We start from the raw sequence: 16,298 nt of genomic DNA on the forward strand, positions 1-16,298 counted from the left end.
TGCATTTGCATTTTTCAAACCAGACTACACTCCTTTCGATGTTCACTTCTGCCTCCCTCCCTCCCTTAGGCCAATCGTTCGCACAGACTTCAAAGATCTGGGCTGTGAGGCTGAGCGCTCCGAGTCAAGCTATTAGGTTGATTAAGGCAACTCGGTGTACTTTAAATGAGCAGCCTGTTCGCCATCGATATCAGAAGCGTTCAGCGTTGAGCGGTCAGCATTCATTCTCCACTTGAGACAAGTATCGCACACGACTGCGTGTCGCCTGGCGACCGGGACCTTTACTCGGACTCACAGTAGTCAAAGTAACGCTGTTGGGAATACCGCCAGGCAAATAATGCGGATCGAGACCAAACGCATTGTAGGGGAACCCAAAATCGAATTCGACGGCGTTGGTGAGCTTTTCAACTTGTTCAGGGGTCAATTTGATACTGAGAGCCTATGTACGAGTAAACGAGTAATCCAAACAGACAAACAGACAAATCGGATCAGCACCATTCCAAGACCATTACCATAACCCCAACCACAAAAGTTCATGGGTAAGAGGAGGAGCACAGGAACACAGGATGACTCACGTCGATGTTCGATTTGAGATTGTCGATACTTGTCCCTCCGACGATGGGGAAACAATCTGCTACCCTGTGTCTGGCCCAGGCAAGGGCGACTGACGTAGACAATGTAATCAAGTCAGCGAGGATGCGGACGATGTTGTCGAGCTCTATGACCTTCGACATCTCAACCAGAGATGGAATGCTGGAATCTACGACAGTGATAGTAATGAAGCAGAGCTGGTACGCACCGTTGGGCAATTTGACATTTCCGCCAAGCTCATCAGCCACCTCTTTGAGCGCTTTAGCAGCTTCGACCTGTTGCGGGGTAGGTTCAAGACCGGATCGAAGGGTTCCGGCTTTCTTTCGCTCTTCGATCTCTTCGGGAGTCTTGAATTTCCCTGCTCCAAGTGTATTCCAGGGGGCTATTCAATCAGGTATGAAGCATGGAAATCAGCAACCACTTCAAGTCGCCATCGCAATTGGATTCCAAGTACTAATGACGACACAGAACATAGGCCAGAGATCAACTCACCAATGCTCATTCCGTTCGCTCGGGCCATAGGGATGATATCCCTCTCGAGATCCCTCTGAGCGAGACTCCAAGCTCCTTGGTAGACTACGAATTGAGCCAGGCCGTGACTACGCGCGTATTCGTTTGCCTGGGACACGATCCAGGCTGAATCGATCAGACTGCGTTAGCTTTGCTTTGACGCCCGTAGATGGAGGATAGTTGAGGAGATGCTGCTTATGACAAGATAGAAGAATTTGTGATGAGAGAAAGAAAGACTCACCTGGAGTATCGGATATACCGAGGTACAAGACCTTCCCAGACATGACCAAATCGTTGAGAGATTGCATGAGTTCCGGGATCGAGGTGGAATAGTCCCACCAGTGAACATAGAGCAAGTCGATGTAATCGGTCCTGAGCTTCTTCAGAGATGCTTCAACCTACTCGCGTTACAGACCGGTCAGCTCGCCTTGATAGCTCGTTCTACCGCAATGAAACAGCAGAGACACTCACAGACAGCTTGAGACTCTTCTTGGCGTTTCCTACATAGTTCGCACCGATACCTTCGAACCTCCCTTCTTTACGATCAAGCGGGAAAGTCGTGTATTTGCTGATCAATAAGCACGCAATCAGCGCTCAGCTATTCTGAAAGCTCCAAGGCAACAGGAGGACGGAGTACTGAGACCTGCCATGCCTGGCCCGTAGCAAAAAGCGAGAAAAGGGGAAGGAGATACTTACGTTGCGAGAACGATCTCATCTCGAATACCTCTTTTCTCCATCCACTCTCCGATGATGATTTCTGATTGTTCGTCTAGAGTGATTCAGGTATGAAAACAGTGTCAGATTCGTCCATATCAGGATCAGGATTTAGGGGAAAAGCAAGAGGCACAATTCGATGAGAGGACGCAAAGTCTGCGTTACGAGTAAAGTACAACTTACCTTGATAGTTGTTGGCGGTATCAATGAAATTACCTCCGGCTTTATAGAAGAAATCAAGGAATTCTTCGGATTGAGAATAATCTAGACCATTACCCATGAATCCTTTCCACTGGTCTCCGATGGACATGGCCCCGAGGCATAATGGCGAGACTCGGACTGGTTCATAGGAAGTCAGCTGGCTGTTCTCTGACTCCAGGGCATCGAGATTTGATACGACTTACTTCCCGCTGATGGAGATAAGAGCCGATATCTTCTCAACTCTGTATCTGGCTCAGGAGGAGGTGGGAAGATCTCAAGGAAACCTGTTTGATATGATATGACATGACATACAACGCGGCGCATGGTCAGCGTATATACTAAATTGTACTGCGTGCGACTGGCCTCTATGGGACGGCGAACAAGACGAGCGAGCTTGTGCTCTGATTGAACGTGACTGACCTTTCCTGTTATCTCCTGATGAGGGAGTATAGTCTTTACCGGAAGCTGGGATAGGTGTTCTAGGCATTGTGTGTGCAATATTGTGCTCCTGTGTTAGTCGAGAGAAAAGAGGTCAGAAAGGTGAAGAGAATGAGTGAATTGAGCGACTGTTCGGGTCTGCTTATACCTTATATACCTTACATTGATGAATGATACCTGTATGATCCCCGAGGCCATGACGATAACTTTACGTTGATTATCTGATTACATATGACACATGTCATAGCCCGTCGGTCTGACTTGGGCTAAGAAGATGGACAAATAGGTAGTAACTAAGACAGGATGATGTAAAGTGAATAGACTTAGACAGGTGGAGGATGGTCAAGATCGGTGGAGGTCAGGGTGGAGGTGAAGTGGCGGAGGTGGAGAATGTAGATGCACAGACCAGACGCCGCTCATGCACACCACACGTGCTTCGACCGCGTTGGTCTCTGCGGTCCTCTCTGCGTCTTTGTAAAGGTAAAGCTGAACGCACAGGAGTGATCATGGTAAGTGAATGTCGTAATTTATAAGTTATGCTTGACGACGCTCAATAGTGGCAGTGGCACAGCAATTCTGACGATCCATGCGGCTTGACAACTGAACTTATGTAAGTTCTGACACTGTATCTGGAGCGTAAAATAGGCATCACTGCATCTGATCCCCAGACATAAGGTGACCCGAGCTTTTTGTGGCTCCTGACCTGGATTAGGGGTTTTGCACAAATTTGACCTTGGCGGCCTGTTACAAAAGGCACAAATCAGCCCTATTCCACTCCACTCCGGGGAGAAGCCAATTTAGTGCGCATGAATGGACCCACGGCATTGAGCAAAGCACTATTTGGTATACCGTCGGGCAGGTAATGAGGGTCCCTGCCGAAACCAAGATAAGGGAATCCCCAGTCGAATTGAACAGCGTTGTTGAGCTTTTCCAATTGCTCGGACGTGAGTTGGATTTTCAGAGCCTGAAAAGATGCCATAATTTGTGAACATCAGCATTGACTTCGCATCATCGGGATTAGGTGATGAGCGATCACTAGAGAGAGATGACAAGAAGCCTTAGAATGCTCACCTCGATATTCGCTTTGAGGTATTCGATACTGGTCCCTCCGACGATCGGGAAACAGTAGGCGACTGTCTGTCTGGCCCATGCCAGGGCGACTAATACAAATGAACGATTGTTCATCAGCTTGGCATCTATGGTTGACGGTGGGAAATGGACTGGACCTACCACTAGTCAGCTTGGTTTCGCCCCCAATCTCATCGGCAACTTCCTTCAGAGCTTTCGAGATTTTAATTTCATTTTCGGAGGGCTCCATCCCCGCTCTGAATTTACCGTCTTTTCGACGTTGTTCGTTTTCTTCGGGAGTTTTGAATCGTCCTTGGCCCAGAACGGCGTATGGGGCTGCATTCACCATCAAATGCATCTCATCAGAGGGTACCCAAGCGATCAGAAACAAATGGAGCTGGCTACTGTTTCGGACAGTGAGATGAACATGCGAAACGAACTTACCGATGGACATGCCATTAGCTCGACACATCGGGATGATATCCCGCTCCATATCTCTCTTGCAGAGGTTCCATGACCCCTGATAGACCACAAATTGAGCGAGACCATGCTGACGAGCATAACAGTTCGCTTCTGACACGATCCAAGCTAGAATTCACGATCAATCTCAGCTCTCATGCACGGTCAAGAGGCCGCGGCGCGAACAAGTGGACTTACCAGGTGTATCGGATATACCGAGGTACAGGACTTTACGTTCTCTCACGAGATCGTTCAGACTCTGCATCACCTCTGGAATCGAGGTGGAGTAGTCCCACCAGTGTACGTAGAGGATATCGATGTACGTCGTTCGTAGCTTCTTGAGCGAGTCGTCGATCTGAGCGGTATATGGCCGATATTAGTCAGCGTGAGATACGGGAAGGGACTGATCTGACATGTCTCGAGGTGGCGCTCACGTTGAGATGCAGAGTCTTCTTCGAGTTCCCGACGTAATTCGCCCCGATACCGTTGATCCTTGAATCTTTGCGGTCCATGTTGTATGTGGTGTATTTGCTATCACAGTGGTAGCATCAGATGAGCCCATCGTCGTCTACGTCTAATGGGACCGCAATTGATACGATGAAAAAGGCATGCGACTTACGTAGCTATAACCATCTCGTCTCGATTACCTCGTTTCTCCATCCATTCACCGATAATCATTTCGGATTGCTCATCTGTGTCACCACAAACCACAAGTCGGCATTTGCCTTTCAACCGGCGGTGAGAGAGAAAGATAGGAACACACCTTGGTAAGCATTGGCAGTATCGATGAAATTGCCGCCTGCCTCGTAATAATAATCGAGGAATTTGGCAGATTCTTCGTAGTTCATGGCATTGCCCATGAACCCGGTCCACTGGTCTCCCAATGACATCGCGCCCAAGCAAAGCGGTGATACACGGACTGAGCGCGCCGAAAACGTGTTAGCAAAGATGCCATGCAGACAGTTGGTTGTGGAAATGAGCTCACTCCCTGCGTTTGGAGCGAGAATCCTATATCGCCCAAGTTCGGTAGGAGGCTCAGCAGCAGGCTGGAAGAGACTAGGGAAGTCTACATGGCGAATGAAATCGCATCAACATCGTTCACTTGCAGTGAATAGTTATGAGAATAAGTATGATGATGGCAATTCAAGCCGGACAAACCTCTTCGTTCTTGGCCTGTTGAAGGGGTATAGTCTTTCGACGAAGCAGGAATTTCGGATCGGACCATTTTGACTGATGCAATCGATTATCTCCACAGTTTGCGTTGATTTGATGATGGAAAAACAAGGGTGTTCAGTACAAGCATGCCCTGCTCTGAGAAGACCAAATGTCGGCTTATATACCGCGGTCTTATCAGTTTATCTATCGAGTCATACGTCAGCCCATCAGTAACTGCCGCAAGGCACGGAGTGAGTGGAGGTGGAGGGAAGGGAGTCGAGTGGAGGAGGCAAGGAGGGGAGGGGTGGAGGACAGGCAGTCAGTCAGTCATGGGACCGCGGCAACGATGCTGAGGAGATGCGTCGTTAATTCTCAGCGCACTGTAAGACCTCGTGACTCTATGTAGATCCGACGTATACACGCGTCTCCACGTGCATCTGAGCATCTGACATCTGATATTCAGGCTTGAGAATCGCAGATAGGGAGAGATACAAGTGCACACGACCAACAAAGATCACTATTCCAGCTCGGCGTCCTCCGCTTTTAACCCATTTCACCGAATCACCGCAGCGTGGCATTCTAGGTCACTGCGATCCCTCCAATCCGTCTTTGTGTATCTCAAAGATGTCATACTCGCACATACGCACATACATGTTGACATAGAGCAAAGTATACACGTCGAACACTCAATAACTTAGCCACCATGTCCGCCTCCCGCTCGCTACTACAATCGTCCTCGCGGGCCTTCTCCGGAGTCCGAGCATTGCATACTTCCAGAGCCGCCTTCAACAAATCCGATGCCTTCACTACCCCCGTCCCGACAGCTCAACCGGGTCAAAATGCACCTTCGGAATTCCAATTCCCCGGCCTTCCTCAAGTAGAAACCGTCTCAGGCGCTCCTGGTAAGCCAGTCCTACCCTCATTCCCATTGTATGACACAGTACTGATGATTGAATTCTCCTCCTCCCCTGTCATTTCCGTATTTCGTATCACTACGATCGATCAATCCCTAAAACGGCCCTCAATACACCATATATTCCATGTTACGGAATGGAACTTGCACTATCCTTGCTCGGAAATGCTTCGGCAAATTGCACTGACTCTGAATCCGAATTTGAATCTGAATCTGAATCTGACGCCAACAGCTGAGATGCTCCAGCGACACGTGAGGATCTACCGACCTACGAAATCGACGATGCAATCTGCCAAGGGAAAGACGAAGCGATGGATGTTAGATTGGGATGTCCTTCAAGGGGCTGGACGATGGGAGAACCCTTTGATGGGTTGGGCGGCTTCAGCAGATTACGTTCAGGGAACATCGTTGATCTTCCCTTCGAAGGAATCGGCGGTCAGGTATGCGGAGAAGCAAGGATGGCCTTATAAGATTGATGAGCCGAAGAAGGTGGTCGTTCCTCCCAAGAACTACGGTAAGTGTGATCAAGTGATCATACACTCATACACTCATACACTCCCGATAATACGACCTGGTCGCATCAAAGACGGGAAGGAGGTCCTCCTGAAACCGAACAGAGAACACTGTGGATTGACTAACTCGCTGATACAACTGTCTTTCCGTGCTTAGCCAACAACTACGTTCACGTACCGGGAAAACTCCGTATCCACCATACCAAATAGACGTCCGCGCGCCATAGCTCTGTAGCTCGGTGGTATCTTAATATCATCAAGACCCGAGGGGGCTCATTGTAATGCATATCTTCGCCGTGAAGCCTGACGTAGGCGTCGTCGTCGCCAGATCCAAGTACAAGAACATATATAATATTTGAGAGCACGGGGCCTCGGCCTGGATTGACCAGCCATACTTGGACGAGTCGTCGCAATATTTGCAGGGTACTCTATCGCTCAATCCTGAAACTTCAATGCGCTACTCAGTATTGAGAGTATTGCGAAGGGTTTTCGTATCCAATTACTACTGATTATTGATGATCAGATCATGTGGTGGATAGTGAAAAAGTCATGAGACAGTACAACACAAGGAAGTCAAGTGAAGTTTTGGCCGAGTCAACAACCTGAACAAAATATGGGTTCAGTGAGTTACGCCACTATTCGAAAGTTATGACTTAACGAACATGACACTGTGTAGGTATAGGTATCGGTATAGGCGTAAGCGACATGATCCAGGTCTGCTAATATATGAATCTGTGGCCTGTGCTCTATGCATGCTTACAACGTATGAACAAGTGAAAGGTTACAAGGTCATCTGAATTTCTGGTGTGATCACAATGATAATGACAAGGAGATATGGAATACAGATAACTTGATTTGACTGATATCATATGTACAACTATCCTAGATAAGTGTTGCACTACTATACAGGACGATGAAGTACAGGATGATTGTCCTTGTTCAAATTCCCAGCTCTTGACGATCCAAGTGACTGACTGCTGAAAATCCAAAAAGCGCTAAAGAAAGTTACGCTACATCCGAGTTTTTTTCCTTGGAGGCGGCTGTACGGTCAGATTGGCGCTGGCAGGCCGGAAATTACTACTTGACGGTAATCGAGGCTGAGCCATTGACGGTGGTAGCCTTTCGAGTTAGAATGAAACAAACGTCATCATCAGCATATAAGACATGCGGATCGTCTAAGAGAGAAGAGGGATTTATCTGTCCGTCGATAGGTCGATATGATGGATACTGAGGGAGTAAACGACTCACGATCCCATCTTGGCATCTCCATTATCTTCATGAGTCACTCTCCTAGTAGGGTACGTGACTGAACTGCCCTCAAAGACACTCCTATGGGATGATAACACAGTCAGTATTCTACTTTATCTTTCGGGGTGCTACTGGCTAGACATGTTCCGTCATATAGCTGCGAATCCACCTGAGGGAAAGAATTTCAAGCAAGACCGATGCAAGTCGCGCCACTCACTTTGCTGCTACGCCGCCTTCTTCCTGGAACCACGGATGAGCCAGTGCTTCTCTAGCTGTCAGTCGCCTCGCGGGATCCCACTCGAACAGCCGTGTCAGCAGGTCATAGCCTTGCGAAGAAGTCGACCGGTGTTGATACCATGAGGGAAGGGGGTTCGGATTAGGGTATCTATGCCGACTGCTTGTCAGCCAATTCTTACGACGATTTATCTTGTTAGAGTATAGCTGTTACACTGAGAGCAATACTCACGGTCCAGAAGATAAGTATGTCTTGTATTCTGGCATGTGGACTATACCGGGCCATTGATCGGCTATGTCAAGATGAGACGATATCAGCTGCTGTCGAGATCCTGCAATTTGCCAAAGAAAGAGCACAAAATATGATCGAGTGACAGCTAACGTACCCTTGACGGGTCCTAAGACTTCACAGATTTTACCCATCTGATCACGCTGGAAAGGCAATTGCTTCTTCCCGTCCATCTTCGCTTCGTCTCCTTTGAAAATCGGTCGAAGAGCTAGAAGTTCCGCATATATACATCCGATTGCCCATAGATCTGCCGATTTTGTGTCAGATACAAGGCATATCGCATCATCCAAGGTCCGCTCATGTTCGCAGCGGAAGGAACAACGCAGGGAAGAAACAGGTAACGAGGACTGGAAAGACATACCGACAGCAGCGGTATAATGTTTTGCGCCCAGGATTAGTTCAGGAGCTCTGTACCAGATAGTCACGACTACCTTATCACCGCCGAACAGACCGCCTTGAGCTAGTGGTTTGTGCCATAATCTAGCCAAACCCAGATCACCGATCTTGACTACGCCGGCGGAATTTACCAAGATGTTTGCGGGTTTGAGATCACGGTGTAAGCAGAAATTGGAGTGGAGGAAATGGACCCCGCATAACAACTGATGTAGCAATCGCCGCAGGGTGGGAGAAGGTATAGGAGTTCGGGTGGTTTGGGAATGATGATGGATTATTTGCTGTGGAAGAGATGGTCAGCTCCTTATGCTGTAAGGGCCAACATTCCCTCGGACAAGAATAGAACGGGAAAATCGAATTCAATAACCATGATTTTTGTAGGGGTGTGATGAAACGTAGAAAGGGAGCTTGAGGTCGATGACTCACCAGGAAATCGTGTTCGGCATATTCGAATACCATGTAGATAGCTTTATCTTCCAGTATCACCTCGCGCAGGGCTACGAGATTCCGATGATGCAGCTCTCGGTTCAGCTATATGTGATAGGATGGAGATATTGCCAGTCAGTAAAGGATCAACAGGGGGCAGGCTTTGGTGTATGTTACAGAGCGAGGCGAGCAAGGGGATTCGCCCGGCATGTCAGAACAAGGGAAATCGAGGAGGAGGCACCCCTTCAATGGTAGGTGATGGGAACGGGAGATATGACCTACCATAATCTCCCTCGCTCCAGACTGACTGATCCCTGCATAAGTCAATACATCCCCCTCTTTATCAGGCTTGAACTTTTTGATCGCAAAGACATCCCCTTCTTTCGCAGGCAGATCCCCCGGCCTCATACACAATTCCGGGTGATTCAAGGGGTCGAGGGCGCTTGAAGCGGAAGAAGCAGTCGACGTTGTTGGAGAAGGTAATTTATCTTTCGGTATCGCTAATGCCGCTCTAGCAGAAGAAGGCAATGTGGATTTATTCGTGTTTCCTTTTGATGATGCTGATGCTGGGGAAGGTAATAGGACTGCTTTATACACTCTTCCGTATGTACCTGATACCAGATCTGGTGAGCTGATACATCGGTGTACGTGTAGAGAACAGCTTACCAGATGATATGAAGCCTAAGATCTTGTAGGTCTTCAGTACACTATGTACATTCCCATCAGCTCAGGAATGCCCTTCATTTGGTATTTGGTATGGTCGAAGGCAAGCGAAAGCCAGACTTACGTCCTCCGCTCTCGATCCCTCTTTGCTCGATAATAGTGCATGGGATCCAGCATGGCGGCGGCTGTAGCTAATGTGGCTGCCATAGCCATTCGTCCGTCTGTCCGTGTTTGGGATGATGTTCAAGATACAAGGATGCCTGACAGAATAAGAGGGTCTATAGGCTAGCTGGAATCACTCGTCCCGGAACATTACATTACGTCAAGTCCGATACCACGTGTGACAAGCTGCAGCCTGGCGACTGATTTTGTGTCATGTTCCCACGGTTGATTCATCTGGTCAAGGTAACTTACTCGTAAGGTTAATGAATTCGCGGGATCAATTGGGAAAGTCGATACAAACCAAACAAACAAACATATACAGCATCATTCAACCTTGCTTCAACATACATCGCACTCAGAATATCCCACATCTTCATCCTGACGACAAGTGCTGGATATTATATCATCAATCATCAATCATCAATCATCCTTCACTCTTGATCGTAGCGGCAGCATCATGTCGATTCCTGCGCGTTCGCCCAGGTCATTGCCTAAGTCCCAATCGCTCGGGGAGAAGGACCTCAACCTCGATCATATCACCTTACCGGTCACGAACAAGGAGTTCAAAGCCAAGAAACGAGGTGCTGTCAGTGTCGGAGGGGAAGGTTTGAGCGATGTAGGACCTCAAAGTGGAAAAGCACCAGGGGAGATGAGTCCGAGGAGACAGGCGAGACGTCATGCGGTACGCCCACTGGCCCACGAGTTTTTATTGAGAGAAGGAGGTGCTGAGTGTGTTATACAGCAACCACGAAAGTCTATACTCAAAGCTCTGCCATCTCGACAAGACGATTCGGAAGACACGACCTTGTATGCCCACACGATCGCATTCCCTTCGTCGCAAACACTCTTAAATCGCCGGGTCAGTTTCGCGCCCAATGCTCATGTCAGGTAAAATTTCCCATTCTTGCTCTTCTCATGACCGGCGACTGACAGCTCACTTCGCACTTCGCAATACAGGATGTTCGAAAAAAGCCCGATGATCATGTCGCCGGACGGTACTCCGGCGGCAGCATCAGTGAACTTTGCTTTACCTGCTGCTTCATCCGGCTCGCGATCGTCTGCATCCACTCACTCCCGCCGATCGTCCATACAGAACATCGGCTCCGTATCTAAGCCAAACATATTCGCTCCTTCCATCTTCCACAGTGACACGACACAAGGGGAAGAATCGATGGATCTCGAAGAGGACGAAGAGTATGAGCATCAGGGTACGGTAGAGTCGGGGCGTCAAATTAGCCTTCCGCAAGGACCCCTTGATCTTTCTCTTGGCGTTGGACAACAGACCGCCCATGTGGAAAGCGAGGAAGAAGAGGAAGAGATGGATATGGACATCACACAGAACGTTTACGGCGGAATCGTTCGACGGGCATCGATGGCACCTACCACTACAGGCGATACCACTGTCGACTCCGATGTTACCGAAGAAGCAGATATCACCACTCGATCGGACGAATCGAAGACTATGGACTTCACCATCGCAGTCGGTGGGCTAGTACCTCCCCAAGCACCGGAAGGAGCCAGGTCAGACCGAAGGTCAAATCGAAGCTCCATAGGGTATTCTTTCCATATACCAGGAAGCTCGAGTGCTCAGAACTTGAGACCTGGAGAAGCTATCGAAGGGGAAGCGGAGATTGAAATGGAAGAAACAGTCGCATTTGGCGGAATCATCGGCCCGGATGATTCAATCAGCTCAAGCGAAGATACCATGAACAGCCACTCCAGGGAAAAGACAATGACTTTTACTTTCAATCACTCCGTCATTCCTCCTCAGGACGATGACGATGGGACGGAAATGACCGTAGCTCAAGGTGGCATTATCAACCTACCTCCCCCATCACCATACCCGGCCTCGCCAGCCCGAACACAAGCATTCGCTTCTCCCGGAAGGGCATTGCCGACCAACACTCGACCGATGTCAGGTACGCCATCTTTTGCCAAAGCCACCCTGTCGTCCTCCAAAAGATCGAAGGATCGAGAATCGATGGTAACATCTCAGAAGCGAAATGTGTTCGCACCTTCCCCCAGTCCCACCAAATCCACTACACCCAAAAAAGCAGGAATGCAAGTTGCGGTTGAAGTGGCTAAGCGGCTGTCGTTCGGTTCAGCGACCTCAGCCATTTCCGGTGATAGTGCAAGCAAGAAACGCGCACGAGAAATCAGTGCAAGTCCGTCTAAAGGCGAAAGTAAGCGAAACAAGATGGACGAGCCACCGCAAAATGCCGCGGAAGAAGTATTTGGAGGAACACCTATCTCCGACCCTGTGTTGAAGCCACGAACGTCACTATTTGGCGCTAGAACATCGCTAGGAGCTCCGAGAGGCTCCCTTGGCACTCCAATGCGAATAGCCAGAAGCCCGGCGAGCCTCAGACAAAGTCTCGTAAGAGTTGCTGATCCCGAACCTGAGCCAGAGCCAGAGGTTGAAGCCGAAGAAGCCGAGCCAGAATGGGAACAGCCGCAGAACATCTCGCTAGCTGCGTTCCTCGAGATGACTGGCGTTCAGTTCATGGAAGGATTACCAGGTCTGAACAGAAGAAGGAGCAGCGTTGGCAAAGGATTACTAGGTCAATCCTACTCCGGAGGAGGTGAGTGGTTTTCCGGCTACAACACATTAGCTGAAGGCTGATGTAAGCGAGAATAGACCGAGACTTTGCTCTACATGAATACTCCGAAGCTCAAGTCAACTCAATCTTCTTGAACATGTACACATGGGTCAGCTGGCGTTCCTTTTTTCAGGAAGTCAAGTACCTAAACTGACATTGATCTGGATAGGCTGCCAACAAACTACGAGACGATATCCGAATTGGTCAATCTGAATTGGATTTGTTCGAATCTCGATGTGACGAAGACTCGCCTCCGGTAATCCAGGAGTATCTCTCCGCGACAGACGAGGACAAACAACTCTTCGAATTGACCTTCAAGTCTTTCAAGACTAACACCCAGCTCAAAGCAAAAGAGCTGTGGTACGACTGGAAATTACAGCTGATGCAGACCATCAAGCCTGACGTGGAGGCTATGATGGTAGGCATGCAGGAAGTGAGTGCAGCTCTTTCTCTTTATCATCGCAGTGAGGAGGCGGCTGATCGTCTCATGAATCGACCGTAGGATAACGATCGACTGACTGCGCTCAACGAAGAGACTGAATCGATTTTGCCTGCTCTGAAGGCGAGACAGGCAGCCCTCCAAGCTGAATTGGAAAGGGAAAGGCAAATCGTAGCCGAGATCGCGGAATGCGATCAACAAGAATTGGCGTCTTTGAAAGAAGGTATCGCTGAACAAGGGTAAATCGCCTGTCCTGCCTTTGACATTGTTACGAGTCAAAGCTGATCCGTGGAGTTTCGATTTGATAGTACTCAAATCAACGTGTTCAATTCGGAACTCGAAGAATCTACTAGCAAATTAGCAGCCTTGACCACCAAGCTGCAAGAATTGAACAGTACGAAGAAAGAATGTGTGCATGCTATACAACATGCTAAATCCCAGTGCGACCAATTCACCAAATCGGACGCTATCAGACTACGAGGTGAGTCTAAGTGTTTCATCTCGCATCTTGCTGCGACCATACGACCATGCGATCATGCAAGATCATCGATTGGGTGTCATGTGTCATTGCTGACTTTTGAGGCATTTTGAATTGAATCTCATAGAGGAATATAATTCAATTCAACGTCTACATCTTTGGAGACCAATCAAGATCCACCATAACCTCCTTGAATTGGAATTCGATAATGAAATCTCCTTGACTCTTTCTTGCTCGAATCACCTGGCGGACCTATCTTCTGCTCAGATAACTTACTTGCATGAAAAGGCCGAGAGCAACAAGAGCGGCCCGACCGTCAAACGTGGGACTCAAACACCCACACAAGGATTGTTCGGTATGTTGGAGATAGCAGTGAGAGAGATGGTCAAAGCGAAAACATTTGATACGTTGTCTTCGGTGAGTTGATTGCATTGGCTCTTTCGGTTTTTCTTGTTTGATTTCGGCTTGGCTCGGGTCCATCCGATGAATCAGTCAAGCTTGTGAAACATAATGAGCAACTGAAAAGGGTCTCTCGGCAGTCAGCTGACTTTCTATCTTTGAAAACACTTGTAGTTCGTGCAAAGAATAGGTCAATTATGGTCTGTCTCCCAAAGACTCAGAGCGGAATTACACTATGTCAATTTCCGACATCCGATGACTTATACACTACGACCTGAATCCAATGCCTTGATAGCCAGTGTCACGATGGTATTGCCGACGATCAAGAGTAAAGTCATTGTGGATCTAGCGATCACTCAAGAGACTATTTGGGGGTATCCTGAGAATTTGGCGGGGACGGATATTGAGATTAGGCGGGTGTATGGGAAAGCAGAGTGAGTTGGTTGTCGATTGTCGGTTGTCGACATCTCATTTTCATTTCATTTCTCATTTTCAACTTCTTCTCCTCATTTCAGCCTCTGTTTGCCTTTCACCTTCGAGCCATGTTGAGTCAAACAGGCAATCAGGTCTGATCCACCAGATCTGCGGTCAATCAACTGAATGCTGATTATGTCAATCCTCATCATAGTGTTCAACTCCTCAGCGCAGCCGCTAAACAGCCTATGGCGGCTTCAACACCACAAGGATGCTTGGGTGCTTTCTTACAAGTTTGCGTGGACGTAGCTGGACAATATATCAAGTGATAGTGACAGTGATAGTGTTGCGTAAAGGATGGGATATTGAATTGGGAGTGAAATTGATTGATGGGTCTTTGTTATATTGTACTTTGGTTTTGGTGTCTTTTAGGAAATAGCAGTTTTGGGTGATTACGAGTAGCTCAGATGTCGATTGATTTGATATGATCTCATGTGATGCTCATCTGCTCGCTCTTTCTATCGCTCTCTCTTTCTAAATGTGTATTACTGTTCTGAGTTGAATATTATAGGTTATGGGTCATGTGGACAATGAATGTGAATCCCTAATTTCTGCGATCTTGATGTTGATCCGTGAATATCTGCGGGTGCATGTTCAGGTGCAAGAGCATGAGCATGATGGAAAGAGGACATCTCGTTTGGAATTCACCTCGGTGACGTACATGCGTACATGCTTTTCGTAGAATTTCGGACACATACGGTCTTCTTTCAAAAACCTGAATTTGATCTGTATCAACAGGAGGGCCTGAATCGGTGCATCGCCTCACCTTGCCTCGCCTCGCTTCAGTTCGGCTTGATTCAAATGGTGCTTCTGAATACGAGCCAAGTCGGACTTTGTGTATCTATCAATAGCTCATCAAAGCTATTTGAAGTTCACGCCATTCCCTTATCCCCTTACCTTATCGAGCCAGGAATTTGCGGATCAGATGAAAAGATATATATAGAGCACGAGTGAGTCCAACGAACGAAGGAACGAACGAACGAACGAAGAAAAGCAGTCGCGGTGTCATCATATTCATACATACATGACTGAACCTTACGGCCGGTAGAATCGTAAAATCAAAGTGAAAAAGTCCTTATTTTTTCAGGGTCATCGCTTTGTTTGTTTGTGTTTACTACTTATTTGTTCCGAATCATCTTTTGTCTTTCTCTCCTCCCCTCCCCTCCCCTCCCTCCCCTTCTCTCCGCTCTATACGATTATACGATTTTACACGATAGAGTAAGGTTTCGCTTGGCACTCGCATTCGCACTGAGCTGGCAGCAGGGCAAGAACGCACGCAGAAAATCAGGATGTCAACGAGCCAAGGGGTTTTTGTTCGTATATCGGCATTCCTGTCGTATAGCAAGCACGGACACGCCGCTGATGCTAGATAAGGGTATAAGCTTCATCTCCCTGGTCAATATCACGCAAACGTGCACAGCTTTTACACCTTTTCCTTGTGTTGATTCATGTGATCCCTCTCTGCTGACAGGAGGGAACATTCATATCTCCGAGGATGCAAGGATCAGGTCGCAGAAAATGGAAGAGTGGAAGGCAAGGCAAGGGAGGGAGAAAGAGAGATGTTTATGACAAAATGTTCGGTTGCTATAATTTAATTTCCGTTTGTCGAATTCTCTGGGCAGGCATCAAGAATTAGAGAACATTTAACATTTCACTGGTTGACATCCATATCCACTGCTCGCTGTACCACTCAGCCCCTTCATCGTCCATCACTCTGCTGATCGCATCTCATCCTCTTTTTGATATTTGAGTGTTTGAGTGGTGAGAAATTACCTCTGGATTAGCTCAAAGGAACAGGTTGGTTTGATCGCTTTATCGCGTTTCAGTTTGATCCGGAAAAGACGCGTCCCGTCCCGATCCGAAATTACCAATCAAATCAAATCAAATCACCGACAAAAGACGAAGAGAAAAAGATTACTGCCAAGCATAATC

At 48.0% G+C, this 16,298-nt stretch overlaps 5 protein-coding genes across 5 annotated transcripts; 2 read left to right on the forward strand and 3 right to left on the reverse strand.

Annotated features, from left to right (window-relative positions):
* Window positions 1-141: 141 nt before the first annotated feature.
* I303_107626 (uncharacterized protein) lies at window positions 142-2,503 on the reverse strand (the record flags this gene model as incomplete). The annotated part of the gene is made up of 11 exons (XM_018410901.1): window positions 142-174; window positions 296-439; window positions 576-664; window positions 800-973; window positions 1,084-1,227; window positions 1,343-1,499; window positions 1,573-1,669; window positions 1,798-1,870; window positions 1,999-2,154; window positions 2,220-2,300; window positions 2,437-2,503. 11 exons carry the CDS (start codon window positions 2,501-2,503, stop codon window positions 142-144), a joined length of 1,215 nt encoding a protein of 404 aa, XP_018259569.1.
* A 659-nt stretch (window positions 2,504-3,162) lies between these two features.
* Window positions 3,163-5,206, reverse strand: I303_107627 (uncharacterized protein; the record flags this gene model as incomplete). Its single annotated transcript, XM_018410902.2, has 11 exons — window positions 3,163-3,195; window positions 3,275-3,418; window positions 3,526-3,614; window positions 3,685-3,858; window positions 3,967-4,110; window positions 4,180-4,336; window positions 4,416-4,512; window positions 4,601-4,673; window positions 4,745-4,900; window positions 4,967-5,047; window positions 5,140-5,206. The coding sequence occupies 11 exons, from the start codon at window positions 5,204-5,206 to the stop codon at window positions 3,163-3,165; spliced, it is 1,215 nt and encodes a 404-aa protein (XP_018259570.2).
* A 633-nt stretch (window positions 5,207-5,839) lies between these two features.
* On the forward strand, window positions 5,840-6,771 carry I303_107628 (uncharacterized protein; the record flags this gene model as incomplete). Its single annotated transcript, XM_018410903.1, has 3 exons — window positions 5,840-6,038; window positions 6,282-6,563; window positions 6,719-6,771. The coding sequence occupies 3 exons, from the start codon at window positions 5,840-5,842 to the stop codon at window positions 6,769-6,771; spliced, it is 534 nt and encodes a 177-aa protein (XP_018259571.1).
* An 800-nt stretch (window positions 6,772-7,571) lies between these two features.
* Window positions 7,572-10,021, reverse strand: I303_107629 (serine/threonine-protein kinase SSN3; the record flags this gene model as incomplete). Its single annotated transcript, XM_018410904.1, has 10 exons — window positions 7,572-7,680; window positions 7,810-7,890; window positions 8,027-8,194; window positions 8,276-8,336; window positions 8,430-8,579; window positions 8,694-9,006; window positions 9,152-9,256; window positions 9,434-9,762; window positions 9,818-9,858; window positions 9,939-10,021. The coding sequence occupies 10 exons, from the start codon at window positions 10,019-10,021 to the stop codon at window positions 7,572-7,574; spliced, it is 1,440 nt and encodes a 479-aa protein (XP_018259572.1).
* A 412-nt stretch (window positions 10,022-10,433) lies between these two features.
* Window positions 10,434-14,635, forward strand: I303_107630 (uncharacterized protein; the record flags this gene model as incomplete). Its single annotated transcript, XM_018410905.1, has 10 exons — window positions 10,434-10,658; window positions 10,719-10,864; window positions 10,934-12,558; window positions 12,615-12,685; window positions 12,746-13,009; window positions 13,079-13,254; window positions 13,324-13,496; window positions 13,621-13,910; window positions 14,067-14,326; window positions 14,521-14,635. The coding sequence occupies 10 exons, from the start codon at window positions 10,434-10,436 to the stop codon at window positions 14,633-14,635; spliced, it is 3,345 nt and encodes a 1,114-aa protein (XP_018259573.1).
* Window positions 14,636-16,298: the final 1,663 nt, after the last annotated feature.

The sequence above is a fragment of the Kwoniella dejecticola genome, chromosome 10, assembly GCF_000512565.2.
Source record: "Kwoniella dejecticola CBS 10117 chromosome 10, complete sequence".
Classification (NCBI taxonomy): Eukaryota; Fungi; Basidiomycota; class Tremellomycetes; order Tremellales; family Cryptococcaceae; genus Kwoniella; species Kwoniella dejecticola.